This window comes from Pollicipes pollicipes, unplaced genomic scaffold, assembly GCF_011947565.3.
Source record: "Pollicipes pollicipes isolate AB1234 unplaced genomic scaffold, Ppol_2.1 Scaffold_3087;HRSCAF=3621_pilon_pilon_pilon, whole genome shotgun sequence".
NCBI lineage: Eukaryota > Metazoa > Arthropoda > Thecostraca > Pollicipedomorpha > Pollicipedidae > Pollicipes > Pollicipes pollicipes.
The window spans coordinates 29,891,906-29,911,897 of record NW_023596225.1 but is presented as its reverse complement, the minus strand read 5'-3'; the positions used below and the strand labels follow the sequence as shown (position 1 = coordinate 29,911,897).

Here is a 19,992-nt window from a genome sequence, read left to right as displayed (position 1 = left end):
GGACCCGGCGACAGCCGCGACCGCGACTCTCGTCGAGAGGAGTAGGGAGACGGTGAGAGAGGTGAGCTCGGCTCGGAATGGCGGCTGTTGTTTGACGGTAACACAATACAGGCGGGGTATGTTTTGGACCGTTGTGTGTTGCGCTGGCTGGGAAACTCCTGAAAGGAAGAAAACACGGCATGAGACGGTCACCGGAAGCGTCACGAATAACAAAAGCATTCATGCGAGCACAGAAATCACATGCCCACGTATCTCGCGGGCAGATAATTCCACCGTTCGGTACTACGTGACATCAATGAAATTGTGTCGTGCTACCGCTCCTAATACACAAAAGTAAGAGTCATTCCATCCCCGTCTCACGAGACCAAGCTTTGCAGAACCCCGTCACTGGGGGCATTCCGTGAATAATTGACTGTGAAGGTAGGTGTCACTGAACACATAGCAATTTTGTGGTGGCAATTTCGAAGTCTTACTAAATGATTCCCAAAGTACACGACAGCTAATGAACCATACCGAGATGCTACGTTTGCCCAGGGACATGGACGTGACATGGACGTGGACAATGGAGAATGGGCGCAGGAGTCGAGCTTTATGATACAAACGGGCATTATTTTTTGTCCTGAGCGCATAGTTCATATCTTTAATAGTTATAACTACTTGCGTGACAAAGGAGGTACCGTCGTGTCATTGCCATCACGAAAAATAGTGACTCTGGATGCCTAGATTGTCTTCATTCTATAATGGTCTGTCATATCACATGCGGGGGCTTAGAATTGGGGACGATGCCATCGACCGAGTTTAACCGGACGACAACTGACCAGCAACCCCGCATATTCACCGGCCCGGCCCGGCATGTGACGGCCTCGATTGCTGACGTGATGACCCTTTGACGTGACGGCCAAGTGACGGCCTTTGACGGCCTCGGTTGTTTTGTAACGGCTTATCGTAGCACCATTACGGTTTTATTAAAACGCAGCCACCACTATTTCAAAAATGTTGCCCATGCATTCAAGTATATAATGGTACTTAAATGTATATATGCATATATATATATAATATATATATATATATATAACATTCCTCAAACAGGCACGATTTCCTTGCAACGCTGCCATATCACCAAAGGAAGTGCCAATGCTCCATTACATGCCAGACGTAAGGTTCGAAAAATGCGAAAGGTTGTAAAGCATGGGCAGAAGAAACCAGGGCCGGGACGCTACCATCCGCATGGGCAGCGGACGCAGCATCAGCACTATTTGACTGGGGACAAAACGGGCAGTCATGTTGACGCAAATGTGCGCCACTGCGTGCAAATCATAGATCTGTCCTCGCGCAAAGCATAGATCCACCAGCTCAAGATATAATTCAAAATCAACTGCAGCCGAAACTAGTGACTTGGCTCCACCGAATGAATGGAAAGGTAACGAATATGATGTCCACAAACCTCGGAATTTAGCTCCGACCGGTCCGTAAGGATGCTAGTAGCTGTCAGAGGGAGGAGACCAATGCCAGAGTTTTGGACCCGGTTTTCTAATGTACGTCGCCGCAGCCTCCACCGAGATGGATACAAAAAATACTAGATAGGCGTATAGCTTGTCCTCTGAAATTAACATCAACTGACATATGTCTCTCATTGCAATGTTCTAAAAGTTATTATAAATATAACTTCATCCAAATCAGTTGTTTTTCTTTTCCTGGAAGGCTTTCGCCCGGCGGAACTGGCAGGGCCGTTTGTCACTACCAGATTTCTTGCAATGTGATACACCTACGATTTAATGCTTCCCCTTGTCGATTGAATTTTGGTTAACGACGGATATGAACATTCATAATGATAAGACCCATCTGCATGAGTTCTAAAAGAACCTGGCTCCATTTGCTCAGGTTTAAGCACCCTGCGATCATGCCTATTTATGTCATCATCCCACTCATTCTACACCCAACAGGTGGTCAGTTTCTAGCCAATGTCCTGGTGAGCATGTGGTGCCATATCGGAGTGCTATCTGTTATATCTTATGTCGGAGAGCTGTATCCTGTTAATAAATGCCAACAGACATACACAAACAATCACAATACACGCAATTTGCCACCAGGTGAATCGACTCTGATCGTTGGTGGCTCATCTTCGCACGGTGTTGGTTGCAAAGTAGAGCGGCCAGTGAAAACACCCGTACATTCTGCCCATGTTGCAACCTTGGGACCGCGGCAGCGAGCATAATTACGAGTGAGGCCGTGGGCCGCGTAGATCTTAATGACCTGCGAGATAAATTCCAATGTGAAAGGTGAGCCACCAACTCTCGTCGAAATTTGCAGCCAATCGCCAATCCACCGCTGGCAGACGCTTGTCCCGGCCGCTTTGACCCACCAACTGCTCTCAGCAGTCTGCACCGGGCTGCCCGCTTCCCATCTCTAATACCGCGGCACGGTCCGCCGAGACCGGAGCCGATCCGCGGTTGTCTGTCCAGTTCCGGGGTATGCGGTGGCGAGCGTCCCAGTTCGAGGACCGGGTGGCGCTCCAGTTGGATTTGTGTCGGCGCATCACCATAGCAGTGGAGCTGTCACGAGCGAGGACGCCAGCGTCCCTACAGCAGTCAAACTATCACGAGCTGGGCCCCGCCAGCGTCACACAGAAGTTGGACCGTCACGAGTGAGGCCCGCCAGCGTCACTACAGCTGTCGAACTGTCACGAGCGAGGCCCGCCCGCGTCACTACAGCTGTTCGAACTGTCACGAGCGAGGCCCCCGCCCGCGTCACCACAGCAGTTCGGACTGTCACGGAGCGAGGCCCGCCAGCGTCACCACAGCAGTCGACTGTCACGAGCGAGGCCCGCCAGCGTCACCACAGCAGTTGGACCGTCACAAGCGAGGCCCGCCAGCGTCACCACAGCAGTCGGATTGTCACGAACGCGGCCCGCCAGCGTCACCACAGCAGTCGGACTGTCACGAACGAAAGGCCTGCCAGCATCACCACAGCAGTCGGACTGTCACGAGTGAGGCCCCGCCCGCGTCACTACAGCTGTCGAACTGTCACGAGCGAGGCCCGCCAGCGTCACCACAGCAGTCGTGCTGTCACGAACGAGGCCCGCCAGCGTCACCACAGCAGTCGGACTGTCACGAGCGAGGCCCGCCAGCGTCACCACAGCAGTCGGACTGTCACGAACGAGGCCCGCCAGCGGCACCACAGCAGTCGGCTTGCGGCCCTCCACTCCAAAACGCGCCACGTACCAAGCTGACACCCCGGCCTCCGGATCGCAAGCTGGTCCCCGCTTCCATGAGCCGACTCAACTCTGTCATCGGGATATGTAATCGGATGGGATGGAGTACGCCTCGGGACTTCCAAAGGAATTAATCGAACAACTCGGCAGTGACCCCGCGCTGTGCCGGCAGAAGGGACGGCACTCAGATTGTGCTCTTGATTTGTAATGAACTGGAGGGCCAATCGCCACCACGCGATGAACGCTGCCACCGTCTTTGCAGCATGCCACAGCCTGGTGATTTATCCCTGCTATTTGTTATGCGGGTATCAGACTGTGCTGGTCCTGAGCCGAATCGGAGTCGGCTCTGGAATCGATCGTATTGCAATCCATTAAACGTGGAATACATTTCTTTGGAATTTTCCTGTTGGTTAGAGTCAGAATTCAATCAGTTATAATGTCAGTGAGTCTCAACTGAACTATAAATGTACGCAACAGGACCAGATGGCCCGCGGAAGGACGGCATTCCTAATAGTCTCACAGTTTGTGCACCAAGTGGGAAAAGGCTGGATCCAGAATGCCACCTAGGGCGGGCAAGATACAAAAAGGTTTTGCCTTGGTTGAAAACATCCCATGTCGCATCCCTACGCACCAGGGAGTGTTCTAAAACAAATTTTCCTTTATGAATGCTGCTTTATTTTTTCAGAGTCAAGGAATGTGACATTTTGCACGACATTGGCCATAGCTTTACAAGAGGGTTGAGACAAGGTACTAGTATTCCTGATGAAATCATTGGTCGCACTACGGTCCTTGTCTGGTGTGTTAGTATGCACACAAAGTTGCGGCCAGTGAACTGTCCAGCCGTCGTCGGGTGTTTTGGCGTTCTGAGAACTGGATTACGTTTGGTTTTAGTCACGTACGCGTCACGTCCCGAATTTTCTCCTTGGAATAGCAGGGATGCGAACCAGGGTATTCTGAGTGCAAGTCCAGTGCTTTGCTAGCTGAACTTTCCGGTTAGCTCAGTCGCTGCACTGTGAATAATTCATTGAAAAGCCTGAGATACCACGAGCGTATAATGTGAAATCTTTGTCACGAGGGTTCTTGCGCAATTGCCCAAGATCCCTTTTAAATGAATGTAAACGACAAGGCATGTGAATTCGGCGGTACACCGCGTTTCCGATGTCCACGGTGGCTTGCTTAATTTCGTAGACTTGATGGCATGGCCAGTTGTCACAGTCACCCTCGTCTTATGACACAACATCTGGGTACGTAACGGGCCTGGGAGCACGATCACGGGGAATGGAGAGGTATCCCAAGCTGCAGTAAACACAAGAGGTCGCTACACGGGAGTATCTATACGCTGACGAGTATTAGGAGTCGGCATCGCTTCTGAATACTATACTTATGTACATTACACAGCTGTGCGCAGCTGCGTAACGATGTGCGATTGTTACGCTTTTCGAACTGATGAGACGAGTTTCACTCGTCACTTGTCGAGCAAGTCACCGTTCGCTGTTCGCTGCGATTCTGCCAGTGGCAGTGGCGAAACTGGGTTTCTCACGTCCACCGGGGGTAGCCGCGTGTCCTAACGAGCCCGAAAGCGGCGTAATTGAACCACGAACAACACATCCGACCACCTGTCGTACATGGGCCGAGCAGCCGATTGCGGGTTTCAGAATACAGCCGTCAAATCAAGGAAGCCAATACGCCACCGCACGCGTGACGCCCAATCACAGCGTGCGCGGCAGTTTGAGATGCAGACTGTCTTCACTACGGCGTCCCTCCAAACAAAAGCACGTGGCATGTACGTGGCAAGGCGACACAAAACCGTCGTACGATTACCGTGTCTTTGACGCACCGCCAGTCGTCATCTCGAAGGTTCTGTGTGCAAGCATGAGGAGATGTTGGCTGTGTTCTAATCGTCCGATTAGCTGGAGTATAATCTGCCAATGTGGACAGGCATGGACTTGGGCCTTGCGTTGGACCAGACCGCAGCCAAGGGAGGGGACCGGTGGGCTCGGGCTGGACGATCCTTTACAGGAGCGAGAAACTTCCCGGGTCGGTTGGGGGCTCAAATGCATTTTAAGTTGTTTTAATCTATGCACGGCCGTGAGCTTGGTGATAAATTATCCTAAATGTCGAGACAAAGCTGGGAGAGGGAGGGGGGGGGGGAGGCAGGGCTCCAAACGCCCCCCTTCATAACACAATAGATCCTGCGCTTATGGCTTCTTCTGTGGGTTGATCTGCCATTGCTGCGTTTATAGTCTTGAATTCTCCATTTGCCTCGTGCAATGGGTGCTCTGTTCGAATAATTGAAAGCTTGTTTTCTGTCTCCTTGCGTTTCATATGTGGTTTGAGAGGTGCTGTGGCTTTAAAAGATATCAGGAATTCTGCGACTGTTATGTGTCATGTGGATTCTTTATTTCATTTTAGTGCTGCACGTATGTTCGGACCGCAATGCTTTTTCATCTCACGTCTGAGCAGCCACGCATACCAACAGTACCTAATGCCAGACAGTTATTTGCAGCACCACAAATACTACAAAATTTTCATCACTACGCATGCCATTTCGCATTACGATGTGCCTAAGGTCAAAAGAAGTAAATCAATGAACTGTTCTCACATGAAGTCATTAAAGGTGAAACCCCATGCGCTCTCAATTGCTGTGCAATTTTCGCTTTAGTGTGATAATAATTTATAGCAAACACTTAACATTCTTCTCGATAAATGCATCTCATGACCGGGGCGGCCGTCATCCGATCCACCCGAAATCTCGTCACGAGGATAGTTCCACGGTCTTGTTCCAAAAGGCCGTGATCCAGGCTTTCTTACCGCGCAGCTCGTCCCAGGTCGCCGATTGGCCAGCTCACTCGAGCACGTGTGACAGGCACCTCTGATCGCGGAGATACTACTGGTGGCCAGCGCTGCCGTCCACTGATAAGCTGGCACGGCAGCGGGAGGCGCGGGGACCACGTGAAAGTGCGGGGCGCGGTAGTGGTCCGCTGTTCCCACCGAACTTTTGGGTGGAAGTCGCGACAGGCCCCGCAGGCCGCATTAACGGCAGAGTTCGATTGCGGTCCATGTTAATGCAGTACGGCAGGCAATACGGCGACCCTGTTTTCCGGTTGGAAAGGAGAAGACATCGCTTTATTGGACGATCTTGCGTCATCGATGGGTCTCAGTGCTGTGTACGGGGACGTATGGAGAAGGGAAGTTTCACAGAACCACAAAACATTGACTCCAAATTACTGTCAGACCTAATGGCGTGCCGAAGAGCATTGAGAAGATATTTGGATTTGCGCAATTGTTCTTACGATGTCTGTACGCAAATGACCCCCAGGGGTAAAGTGCGTTTGATAAAGTACGCGCGCAGAAGTTGGCACGCAGATGTGTGAGGTATGTACGCCATTGTTCGTGCACAGGTGTTGGTGTGAAAATTTATAACCTAACTATAGATGCAGGTCCCCATCCCTGATGCTGGACCTCGGCAGAATCGTCACCGCCAGGGCGGCCGCATCCCGCCGAGTGGATAAGCGATGGGTTGAAGTGGGGCCGCCGGCGATGGACGGCGACAATTACATCAGTTGGGTCAAACAGGATGACCCGCTTAGCTCTTCATGACATGAAGGTAAGCACCTGACGGTGGCCATCAAATGAACCCGAAGCAATCAGTGCTCCTGGTCGAAGTTGAAGAGTTACGAGGCGGGCCAATGGCGAAAGGCAGATCGATGCCTGCGCACTTGTGTAAGCACATCACACATCTGCATAAGAACTTTTTGCGTGTAGATGCTCCTGGCAAACAAACTTAGATGTCGATAAGGAGGTTCTCAAAAACACCTTGCGCTTGTCAAGCGTTTTTCATAAGGGCTTTGTTTGCGGTCAATTCCTAATTGTCCGAGTTATAACTTTTCAACTGCACGGAGTCAAAACTTGGATACAACTTGGAGCCTTATTCATCGGAAAAAACAGGAGGATGGAGATTACTACTGTCTTATCTATGTGAACAATGCTCCTCGCTAATGCGCTGAACAGCTTAGCAGTCAAAACTTGCACAATCCACCGCCACGCCTCAGACGGCACTGCACAAACCATGCCTCAGCGAAATCTGAGAGGCAGTGGTGCATGAATTACCAATACTCCGGCAGTTGATCTGTCCAGGAATGACCCTCCTTTATAGTTGTATTATTCAGAATATTGTTTTACGAACTTAATCCTGCACACACATAGTTCATTGTATGCGATCGTGTACATGCTTTTTGGGTGTCAAAATTTCCATAGAACCTCCCCCGAACTTTTGTCATTACTAATACCGTGCGAACATTTGCCTATCAACTTTCATTCATCATCAATCATTTACGCGCGAGCTTTACACACGTGCTTTTGTGTCACGAGCTTCATTCCTTGATATATTTGCTTACGAACCACGGTTGCTGCTTACGAACGTTTCCGCGTGTGCGTTATACACAAGCACTTTTTTACGCACAAAGCCGTTCGCGCTGTACATTCTAGCATCCTTCAATCGCATTTTACCTCGATTTTCAATGCTTGCGTGGTGGGCTGGTGGCGGCCGGCAACCCCGTGCTGCAGTGGAACTGACCCGACCTGACCTGATTGGTGGCAGAGCCCGGGCCGCTGGCCAGGGTGTGGCGTCCTTTCGCATCCGAGACAGCTGAGCGTGTAAGAATGAGTCTTGCCTCGGGCTGGCGCCCGGTCCCACCGGGACCCGCTCGAAGCCCTGGACGGTGGCACGGAGCGCGAGGATATCGTCAATGAACTAGTTGATGATATTTTCGAATGTCATAGCTCACATTGCAGTCGTCAAGCGTAAGGGCAGCGAGGCCGCAAACATGATCGCATGAAAGCTGAAATACCTGAAACTCACGTGGAACATCACGTCAGCAATATCCAAGTTTTTGTCCCCGGCAAAAAAGACTTTCTCCTAAACGCATAGCCACCATATAACAGGCTCAGGATCCCTAAACGTCTGGCTCCATCCCGTCTGTTTGAGAGCCAGCACAAGCAAAACCGAACTGGTGGTGTTTGGCTCCCGTTGGATTTATCGCCACATGGCCCCGACGTCCGTTTCACTCCGCAAGGACATGGTGTGTCAGTATTACACGGCACATAACCGAGCCCCACAACGGTCGGGTCGTTCGCTGACCATCGTCAGTTTAAATGGTCGCTGCACAAGCGTATGTCAATGGCAATACTCCAAACCGCCCACCAATCTCCCAACGACACCACAAACACAACGCAAACATACCGAGTGAATAGTCGAGCTTGTAGAATAAATTTGCGAATTCGATGTGCAGGAGTCACACCGTGACAACTTTCCGCCGTCCGTCCAAACGCAGTGTTTAAGTGCTATTTTCTCTGCCTCCGCAAAATGTGATGCACGGATGAGCCATAGTCTCACGCCCTCAGATCCGGGCCGGCACAGAATTCCTCTCCGACTGCACTCGCCTTACGTCACCGGTCCTCCTCCACGCATGAGGACTAACGTAGGCGGCGACGCTTTCTGTTCAACACTGAGGTACTGTGCAACTAGCTGCTCGCCGCACTGCGGGGCTCGTTGGTGGGAGCTTCGTCAAACGACTTTTGGTGTCAGTGAGCAGCTTATGAGATCTATGATGGGACGGAGTTTGCGCGAGCGTTTGCGTTCATCCGTTTGCATCTGTGTTTGCTACACACCGTTTGCCTTGTCTTTCCTTTCAGCCTTGAATCGAAATCCAAAATAGCCATTGTATCATTGAAGTATCTCTGCTGTCAACGTCTACTGTCTTGTGTCAATACATCCGTCAATATTGCCATTTTATACATATACGCCTCTGCATATATATATATATATATATATATATATATATATATATACATATATTCACACCTTATACTAGCTCGCGAAGCGTCTCACAGAACAACAGCTGCATCATCAGGCAAAGAAACACACGCTCAGTGTAAACTATAATGGTTTACGACACGCACAGACAAGCTGAAAATACCACACACGCCCATGCGATGATACGCGACCAACCCCGGAATTCTACAGATATATTTCATCTCATAACACGTGGACGTGTTTTAACGCCAAAGAGAACACTGGCGCTGTACAACTCGCTGCTCACCGAACTGCCGATGCGCACGGACAGCACTCAACCAGCTCTCCCAAACACGTCCTCGTGGACGTGGACATGTGAACACGTGATTCGCAGTGTGAACGTGTGTGTTCTTTTTCTGGTAATGCAGCCGTCGTTCTGTGAAACGCGTCACAAGATCATATAATATGCATAGGTTGATCAGGATATCTTGATGTGTCACATCTTAATAAGTTATACACATACACATACACACACACATATATATGTACATATATATATATATATATATATATATATATATATATATATATATATATATTATCATATATACGCCACATGCTATACATGCGAAAGGACGGGGCGACAGCCTGTTGCACCCTGTCCCTGCGTATGTCTTGTACTGCTAACACTGGTTTGTGCGATTCCCTCGCTGGCTGCTTCTCAACGGCCTTAATCACGCAAGCTGCAGTCAGGTGGCGACAATGCGGGGCGACCGGCCCGAAGCTGAGTGTGCAGTTCCTGCACGACGGAGCAGGCAAACTTCATCGCGCGGCCGTCATGCAGAGCCAGGGACGCGGTCAGTTCAGCGGTGTCGCAAGGGCAGGTGCGATCACTTCCGCCAGTCCAGGACTGTCGCTGAAAACGACCACAATGCCAGCGAAGAGGCTTCCATTTCATTGACAAGATATGTCGGGCCTAGATCAAGGAAGTCTGATAGGCTGCGCGCCGCAAACAGCTGGCAACATTGCTTGATTTAGTGGGCACTGCATACCACATGTCGATGATGATAGGAATGTCGTGTAAATGCTGATGCACATGGCAAGTTTAGCCATACACACGAGCATGCACGTGCGCACGCCACGCACGCACCAGTATATGAATAATATATATATATATATATATATATATATAAGTAGTATGTATATAAACATATGAATAGTATATAAGTTTTAATAAGTGTATATATATATATATATATATATACATATATATTCGTATTTACTTAGCAAAACGGGTGAGGCCAACTACCGATCCACATGAAAAAGGTGATCATCAGTGGTGTATTAATAAATCAGCTAGCAAATCACACCAGTCGTGTACCTATTCCATCGTTAGGTCTTGTACGCGGGCTATGGCAGAAGTATTGGTAATGGGCATTTTGAACAAAGAACCCCGGTTTTCACGTACAGAATCAGAACACAACCACAGCAACTGCGCAGTGGAACGGATTGGAGTATAAGTGTAGTAGTACCCAGCATGTCAACTATTCCACCTACCAATGCATTTCATGCGTGACGCGACCGGGCGGGTATTGTTAAACGAAGGGTTGACAGTGATTCGTAATTCGGGGGTATGCCTAGTGTTCGTGCGCCTTCTGACTTTCAACACTTCGAATCATTTCGGGTTATTCAAGGGCGGTGTATCCACTGCCACCGGCGCGGCCGTGCTCCTCTGTCATTAGCTCTCTTTTCGTCAGCCCGATCCGTCAGCGGGGACAGGTCAACCGTGGTGCCCGGTCGCCGGCGCCGCTGGCGCAACCTCATTATCACGCCGCCAATCCGTGTGAAGAACCTGCCCACTGGCGGTCGAGTCACGCCGCGCCCGCCGCCGCTCGTGCCCGGGCTTCCGCCGGTGACGGGTCCGCAGACGAGGAGATCGTGAACACTCGACCGCGAGGGATTCGCTGACGTATTGCGGCATAGCGGGACGCGGTGGCGGGGTGGGGTGGCGACAGCGTGCTGGCATGTTGACCGACAGCGGCTGGCGAGACTTAGAGGCAATGGCCGACCAGGATTTCCAGCACAAGACGAGTACATAAAAGACGGGATTTGCGCAAGTTGTTCATACAATGAAGCGCTTGGCCCAGCCACCCACAGTTGGCAAACAATGTTAGATTGCAGCATTCCACGTTATGACCCTCTCATCCTCCTTTAGTTCCCCCTTCCCGAGTTACTTTCAAGCGCTTGTCGGGTTCGCATCCCCTTGGGATGATCTGGGACTACACCGCTGAAATACTTGCGATAACACGTGCCCCTTTGCTCTTCCATTACCTATCAACAGCCGGAGAAAGACCTTTCTAGCTGGTATATTTGGACGCAAAGACGGAATGCAATAGCGCTTGAGCGTCAGCTCTGGCGTATACTGGACGGATTCACAAGCCTCATACGAGTGGACGGGATGGGCACAGTCATTGTAACGTGTAGATATTGTCACACACAGTAACGTCAGTTATAAAAATATCCATCCAAAAGTGGAATACACTGCGCGTATGAACGATAGCAGCCGGGTACAATTGGTAGAAAGCGCGCGCCACGAGGTGCAAAGCCTACACGAATAAAAACAGGCCGCTATGCCGACGTGCAATATGCTAGGCGTGTCAAGCAACCGCCGGTGAAAAGAGTCCATACAAAATATATGCTACGTGATACATCCGACAAGCAGGCGCGGAGGTAGGCGCATCAAAACTAATATGTGCAGTTCACATATTTTCAGTGTGGTATTTCCTCGAGGCTCCACGACGCCTGCTTGCTTCGATGTAACTGTTGAAAACATACGACCTAAAACCATGATCTCTGCAGCAAAAAGCGCGCGCAGCGTTGCTCTGGAGCCACACGTGAGCCTACTGTCCTAGCCGAGATCCCGGGTACGATCCTGCCGGAGAACGTGACCAGCAAAGCGCCTCGCGTTCCGGCCGGCCTGCTGCAACCACGCCCACGGGCGCAGAGCACGGCCGGCCCGGGGCCCGCGAGCTGGTGCGCATAGTCAGACCAGCGCTCACCAATGACATTGACTCTGACTCGGAAGTGCCGTCGTCGGCCGTCCACGGCGTGGTATCGGTGCAGCCACATCCAGAGGCCCGTACACTGGGCGCGCGCCCTGCCCAGCCGTGCGCATCACACACTAGCTACGGATTCCGTCACGTTTGAGCTGTCTGCTTCAGATCTTCGCGCAGATCTGAGGCGGGCGCAAGGTAATGCACGGGTGGCGAGCCAGAGAGCGGCTGTGGCGAGTCGAGCCAGCTGCGCACGCCGCGGCTCGACCACGCAGGCACCAGGTCCAGGTGAGGAGCGGTCATCTGGCGACCGGGGCCACCCCAGCCCGAAGCACACGGCGATGACATCACGACGAGCCGCACCGCACGGCCCCGACGGCTGGCAGTCACCGCCACAGAGGCGGCCGGCCGAGTGGATCTGGGGGTCGTGTTCAGGCACGCCCAGGCGGCCGCCTCGCTGGGCCAACGCCGACGACCCCAGGACCCGAGCTGCACAGCCGCTGGACGGGCCGGCGGGCGCCTCGTCGGAGGCTGCAGCGGGGCCCACGCGCCGAACCCCACACGGCCCGAGATTCCGACCCTCAGTCGATCGCGTGCGCCGCTTCTCCTAACAGCTATCCACCACTTCACGGACGACGGTTGCACTGTTGCACTGTGTGATTGGCGTGTCCTGTCCCCGGGTACGACAATGTACAGATGAGATGTGCTTCAGCCGCGCGTCACACCAGAAGGCGCGCGGCCGCCGCCACAGCGACCGTTGCCAGGGAGACGGCCAGGGACGCCGCGCCGGCTCGGCAGTCCACCACAGCGCGCGCCTCCAGGAAGTTTTTGCCTGCCGAGTAGGAGAGCACGTGAACACCTTTCATGGCTGAACGCACTACTTCCGTGACAAACCAAACCATGTGCAGTGATAAGGTGCACAGACATACACCGCATTCGTTCGTGAAATAAACAGTGGCACAAATCGCCTCGATATTGGCGGCCGTGCCCGGTTGCGCCACACGCTGCACCAAATCATTGCAAAGCCATGATGAGAATACAAAAAAAAAACGACAACCGCACAGTATGAAGCTGTAAACAAGCGCCAATAACGTGCGATCTGGAGGCTGGCAGCGCACGGTGTCACACGCATACGGTCCAGATATTGTCACCATCACACGCATCATCTCGTGACTGGTCCGACAGCCTAGTCCTCCTGATAAGGAGTCCGTCTGCCAGTTCACTTTCACACCAGCTCCATCTCACCGCATCCCAACAGCTGGCGAAGTCAGTGGTCACACGCTGAGAGCCGTGCCTTCAGCGTCTCCACCCCACAGTCCACGTTTCATTTACACAGCACTTCGCATTTCTCGCGCGTCTACTGACCCAGGTAGGCTCTGTAGTTGCGCTCGTCCTTGGGAATGGGCCGCAGCTGCTGCGCCGCGTCCGAGAAGATGAGGTCGGCCGTCGGCTCCGACGAGTGGAACATCTTGAAGCTGCAACATGACACGGCAAGGTCAGCCCCGGGGCCGCCAGACCGGAGAACGCCGTGTGCGGGGGAGTCTACCGTGCTCAACTCGCTCGCGCGGGCAAATCACAGCCACCTTTGCTCTCACTGCCCTCGTGAAAATTGTGACTCGCCGGCCCTCTCCGAGTTGCCGTCTCCATTAAGAGCAGACACTTTCCTTCCGGCTGACCTCGTCAACCCTATCACAGCCCAGAACTAGCACGCTACCTCAAAGTGCCCGCTCGTACTAGTATCACAAATCTCATACCTTCAGAGGTATTTCGCTTTCACACCCCGCACAATAGCTAATTGGCTGTCGCAGATCTGGTGAACCGAAGTAATGGGAGTCGAGCAGTCGGGAGAAGAGCACTACTAATCTGTGCAGTTCCAGTTTCGATCTCTTTCATTTTTTTCATCATGCTGATGGCGATAAGGTCTAGAAAGCATTCACACCTCCACACATTGTCGGAGGAAGATGAAGCGACCAAATTGCTATTCTGCCGCGACAGCGCATTCCACGGGCGCCGGTCGCACTACATCCGTGACAACAAGAATACAATCATTCGAGTTTCTCCTTTGATATCAGGCCGGCAGCATATTTTCAGCATGGATCGCGGATGTAACCCAGGAATCAGCGCGCACATTGATACATTCGAGGCAGCCAAGAAGGAAACTATTCTCCGCCAGTCGGCAGTGCGGGCCGACTGGCGGAGAATAGACGTTACAACAAAATACCAGTATTTCCCTAAGCTTGCGATCCATTGGGGCACATGGCGAATAATAATGACAAAGCTCTCCTACCTCTTAATGACATGTCCAGACGCATGCAACTGGTTTGGATTACTGTGCGAACCTTGCCAAAAGAACAGCCCGAAAGTCATCATAAATCTGCCAGAAATGCACCCAGCACGCACACCGCCCCACCACGCCGAAGACAGCTCCAAGACCGAAATCATCCTCACCACTGAGGCGGGCCGACCCCACTCACTTGAACTCGTCGCCAAACTTCTGTCCGAAGTGCTGCTGAGCGTGCATGAACAGGTTGAGGATGGTGTTGATCTCGGTTTCGTTCAGCGCCTCGCCCCCGCGCGTCACCATGGCGTTGGTGCGCACGCGGCCCACGTTGCACGTGGGGTAGTCCTGGATGCGGGCACGGGTGCCTGTACAGGGCAGGGCACGACAGTCACGGAGCCGTCAAGCGAGCCGCGAGCCACGGCAAGCAGCAGAGCCGACAATGATCTCCACCACAGCTGGGAACGTAATCACATTTTTCTTTCAGGCAGCTATCTTTATATTCAAGTGACCAGCTTTCTCGCTAGGTGAACACCAGTCAACCCGACAGAATCGTCTGGCCGGCTAGTGACGCACCACCCCAGCAGAACAGCCGCCTGGCAAGTTGGTCAAGCACGCTGTCACCAGCTGCTCAGTCAGTTGGTGACACAACCTCCTCGCAGAGCAGCCGCTCCAGCCGCCCGGTCACCTGGTGACACACCCTTCTAGCAGAGCAGCTGCTCGTTTAGCCGGTAACGTACCGTCGCGGCAGAGCAGCTGGTAGTCGGCGGTCAGCTGGTTGCGCGCCCAGAACTCCTGGCGCTTGCCGTCGCAGTTCTCCTGGACGGTGGTGTGCTTGACGAAGGCCACGTCTCCGCCGCCCTCCACCAGACAGCGGAACGCGCCTGCCGCAGCGTCACCACGTGAGCGTGCAGCACGGCGAGACGGCACAGCCCGACGGAGCACACTCAGAGGCATGTCAGCGACGCCCAGCCCACAGACTCCCGGCCGTAAGAGTGCACATGGTCGAAAGGGTCAACTCCCGAATGCGTCTGCCTGCCTGCCTGCCTGCCGCGTACACGCGATGAAGTGTTCTGGTGACAGCACACGGATCACGACTTCCAAGGGACTTGACTTACGTTCTACCAGACCTGTGGATGTTGACGTCATAATTCCCCGTCACATTCACTCCGCGTTTGATCAGACATGAACCTTACGCGGAGAGCGTGAAGAGGGTCAGCTAGGTCGCTGGAGGGCAACACTTCTATAGCAGATGCAACGTAAGCAGCATACTCCACCAGCACACAGAACGTACCACATCTGCTGACCTGATCTGACCCTCCGCAGTCTTTACTAAACGGTACGCAGAGGGACGGACTTCAAGCTGGGCCCTTACGCCGGGTCAGGCTTGCGTCGAGGCCAACCCCGCATGACGCGACAGGCTGCCGGGAGACGGCACCGCTCCGATGCAGCGTGACGGAGGGCACTCTGAAGGCGCGGCGCCTCCTCGGCCGCCACCGAGCGCGGAGAACCGTAGCACCCCTCCCGGCCACAGCCGCGCGGCCCCGCCCCTTGACGGTCGTGTGGCCAATAGTACACTCCTCTGCCGCAGCCGGGCGCGGCGCCCCTCCCCGGTGTGTGGCCAAAGTACCCCTCCTCTGCCGCCGCCGGGCGCGGCACCCCTCACCGGTGTGGCCGTAGTACCCCTCCGAGGCGTCCCGGGAGCAGTAGTTCCCACTGGAGCCGTGGCACAACTGACACAGGTTGTACCAGGTGTAGCCGAAGTTATAGTCGCTGCAAGCGGAACATGATAAAGAAGCGGACATCACCTCAGCATCGTTAATAATCATGTTTTGCTTATGTTCGCGACGCCTGAGTTTTTACAATTCTCAACGTTACGATCCGTAACGCTGTCGGGTAGCTGAAGAGGCCAAATACGGCTGACAAGACAGGAGTTCACACGCTACGGTATTACGTGAAGCCATATGACGTCCAACAATACTTATGCTGCTTTGGGGGAAACGCAAAAACGCGTACAGCGAACATGCCAAGGACTCACAGCAGTACACATAAACATCATACTAGACAAAACCATCCAAAGGCACAAGGGGGGGGGGGGGGGGGGAGGAGCTTCACAGCGGAGGCAGATCGCACAGCAGGTCCTGCCCTGTCCCCGGACAGCTGGTGAGGGCTCGAGCCTCGCGACGCACCTGCTGAGGGCGCCGGGCGCGCACGCCTTGGTGAAAGTCTGCGCCGCCGCCTGCACCGAGTTGCAGCCGTACCCGCGGATGCGCTCGTTGGAGATGAGGTAGGCGAGCGGGATCACCCAGCCGGCGCCGTCCATCACGCCCGTGTGACACGTCTTCTTGTCTGCGCGTCGGGGGAGGGGGGGGGGGGGGGGGGGGGGTCAGGCATCAGTGAGAACGAGTGAGCAGGCATTTTTGGTGTTTCACTCCACAATGAGCCATAGATGCTGATACGAGCGCACCATCTGCACCTGGACAGCCGGGCAGGCACAACAGCCCTCCCCCCTCCCGGCACGCCGGCAGGACAACTGAGCCAACCGGCAATGCCACTCACTTCTCAGGTAGAGCAGGTCGGTGTCCAGGTCAGTCTCCTTGGAGACGGCCACTACGTAGAAGAAGGACTTGTCCTTGTCGTACACCTCGTTCATGATGGGTACCTGGTTGAAGCGCATGCCGGCCGTGTAGACGTCGCCCGGGTCCAGCATCACAATGTCGGCCAAACTGCGGACCACGTAGGGGTAGCTCAATGGAATGATCACATCCAATAATGAGCAAAAACGTCGCGCCGACACCCCAGCGGAGTCATCAAGGCTGACCGAGCGACTCGTCCACGAACCGCTCGAAGGCGCTGCGGCTGATTTACGCCACGGAGAACGGCCATAACATAACACCCTCAGCTGGAGCGGAAGGTGACTCCCAAACTGGGACGTCCAGCCGCGCTTAACTGGGCGACTGCACAATGCTGAGGCGGCAAGAGCGCGAGCGAACGCGACCTGGGAGGCGGCACTGACCCCCTGTTGATGACCCGCATGCAGTCGACGGTGCTGTGTCCCCGGAAACAGATCAGCTCCGGCTTCAGCAGCTGGGCCCGAAGCGCTTGCTGGGGAAGTCACGCGGGTCCGTCAGAAACGCCGCAAGCGAGGACGTGCTCAACGCGCGTCATTTGTGAAGTCATCATGGTTTCATATGGAAGCATCGTTACACAGCATTGCACACAACAGCCATGCGCAGGACGACGTCTCTTCCCAAAAGGCAATGGTGGCACAAAATGGTGTCATAGCAATCAACAATTACGTAGTAAGTAGCCGGACTTGATCTCTAAGTACATTGCACTGGTATCGTATACGAAAGCTACCAGTGTGAATACCAGACCACAAAGCACACCACCTCCTTCCACCTTCACATTAATTTTCTCACGTCACATTCATCGTACAGCATTCGCCCCAAAAGTTTGGAGGTCGCCCCCAACGGCCGGCACGTACCCGCATCTGGTTGCACTTGATCTGCTCGGCGTGCGAGGTGACGCAGAGGCGGAGCGCGCGCACCGGGCACGAGCGCACCTCCATGATCGGCGTGAACGCGTCGCCCAGGTAGCGCAGGTACAGCTGGTCGTCGTGCTTGATCGGGTACAGCGACACGGTCGAGTCCTGCCGACGGCGCAGTCAGCGGGCGTCAGCGGTGCCATCGGGGCCGGCGGTGTCAGCAGGGTCCGCGGCCTTGACCTGCTATCGCCCGGGATGTACGAGACATTGCATTTCCCCGAAACGTCCCGGGGGCGATATACATTTAGATAGCCCTAATGCTCAGAGATGCGACTACGATTACGCAGCCCGGCGGGTATGTGGGGCCTGCGTGGCACTAATGCAAACGGGCAGTTGGGTACCTGACCTGAGTCCTGTTCGGAGCAGCCAAGCACTCTGCCTGATCAGGCATGACTGATCACGACGTACGAACGAAAGCCGTACGAAAGACGTACGAAACGTACGTCGTAAAACGACGAACGAAACGACGTACGAAAGCCGACGTCCTAGCACATCCCAACATGATCGCTGCACTGGTTACTTTGTGCACGTCATTTTGTCATATGCTCGTCCACTGGAACGTATCTGGACTCGGTGGCTGTTGCCGGTATTAAGCATCGTCCGCCGTCTCCGCCCGACACACACCTGGAAGAGCAGGTTCGGCCGGACGCCGTAGCGGAAGGACTCGAACAGCGAGAAGCGGAAGTCGCCGTACGGATCGGGCGTGGTCGGCGAGGGCGAGCCGTACAGGTTCACCGCCTCCTGCGGAACGGACCGGCCGCCGTCAGCGGCACGCCGCCGGTCCCGCACGCCCGCGCGCCGGCTCTGCGCCCGGCTGACGCCACGACGGGCGACGGGCGACGATAGGTACTTGTTGCTGTATGCGTTGATAAGGGCACAGTGCGACAGTACGTTCGACACTGACGTTCATACAGAGGCTGTTCGCGTCCACGGCGACGCCAGAACCGCCAAGCCATGTGGTGATGTGTGGCCGACAGTGCGCGCATGCGTCCGCCCGTGATCCCTCAGATGTCGTGAAGCGCTGAACGACTCGCACCACACCAACGTCCCGGCACAGACCCAGCCCCGCTCATCAAGCCACCTCCGAACGCGGCCGTGTCCGAGCACCAGCCCGTCGCCACGGGCGCTGGCGACCCGCCCGGCCGTGACCCCGGTCGCGCTCACCTTGAGGAAGCGCTGGTACTGGATGCGCAGCTCGCGCGGCCGCGCCGACGACGTCAGCACGGCGTGGCTGGGAATGCGGCCCCAGTTGCAGCGCAGGTACTCCGCGAGCGGCGCCCGCTTCCCGTCCAGACACAGCAGCTCGAACATCGTCTCGTCCAGGTCCGCTGCAACGACGCCGCCGCGGCGTCACAACCGCTGGGGGGCGCCCCCGGCTCGGACGTGGACCCGTCCGGGGTGGCTCCGGTCGACACCGGGGGTCGCTTAGTGCGACTCGAATCCCCTGCCCTCATCTCCGGACTTTTTTAAGGCGCTGGCCAAGGCTCTGGTTCGGTTCGCTGGCGTCGCGGATGTGAACGCGTCCACGGGACGACGAGCACGCACACAGTCACGTCGGAGTCGCCCGAGGTGCGAGACTGCCAAACTAGAAGGCGACACATTACGTCGGGGGCAGGGGAGGGGTGGCACCGCGCCAGCTGGCGGTGCCGTCATCAAACACCGCCCCCTCCCCCCCCCCCAAAGACATTCGATTCGCTGGACTGCTGGCACAACGTTGGTCCCATCGGGGCATGAAAAGTTCCACGAGCGCCTATGAAAATCACCCGTACCGTAACTCCATCCCGCGGCAATGAAAGCCACCAAACGAGCAATCCGGCAGTCCTAGCACCCCCTTCCACCCGGCCCGCTCCGCCGCGTCGGAGATCGCCGGCGCGTCGGCCGAGCGGCCGCCACTCACGCGGGATGGCCGTGCTGGTGATGGCCTGCTGGCCCGCCTGGCGGACGCCGGTGCCCTTGCGGAGGCCGGCGCTCATCATCTCGCGCGGCGTCGAGTGTTTGACGAAGGCGATGTCGCCGCCCTCCACCAGACAGCGGAAGGCGCCCTCGGTGCCGGGTACGGGTCGGCGTCGGTGCACTTCTGGCCCGGCTGCTCGGCGCCGCACAGGTCAC

At 54.9% G+C, this 19,992-nt stretch overlaps 1 protein-coding gene across 1 annotated transcript in view; it reads right to left on the bottom strand.

Moving 5' to 3' along the window:
- Positions 1–11,366: 11,366 nt before the first annotated feature.
- LOC119090018 (melanotransferrin-like) overlaps positions 11,367–19,992 on the bottom strand; it is a 10,993-nt gene continuing 2,367 nt past the window's right edge. Inside the window, 13 exon segments of the mRNA XM_037212815.1 lie at positions 11,367–12,890; positions 13,424–13,533; positions 14,533–14,704; positions 15,077–15,220; positions 16,003–16,109; positions 16,526–16,685; positions 16,896–17,062; positions 17,353–17,441; positions 17,824–17,988; positions 18,508–18,624; positions 19,048–19,211; positions 19,781–19,936; positions 19,939–19,969. Of these exon segments, the coding sequence (XP_037068710.1) occupies positions 12,778–12,890; positions 13,424–13,533; positions 14,533–14,704; positions 15,077–15,220; positions 16,003–16,109; positions 16,526–16,685; positions 16,896–17,062; positions 17,353–17,441; positions 17,824–17,988; positions 18,508–18,624; positions 19,048–19,211; positions 19,781–19,936; positions 19,939–19,969 (1,695 nt within the window). The 3' untranslated portion in view covers positions 11,367–12,777.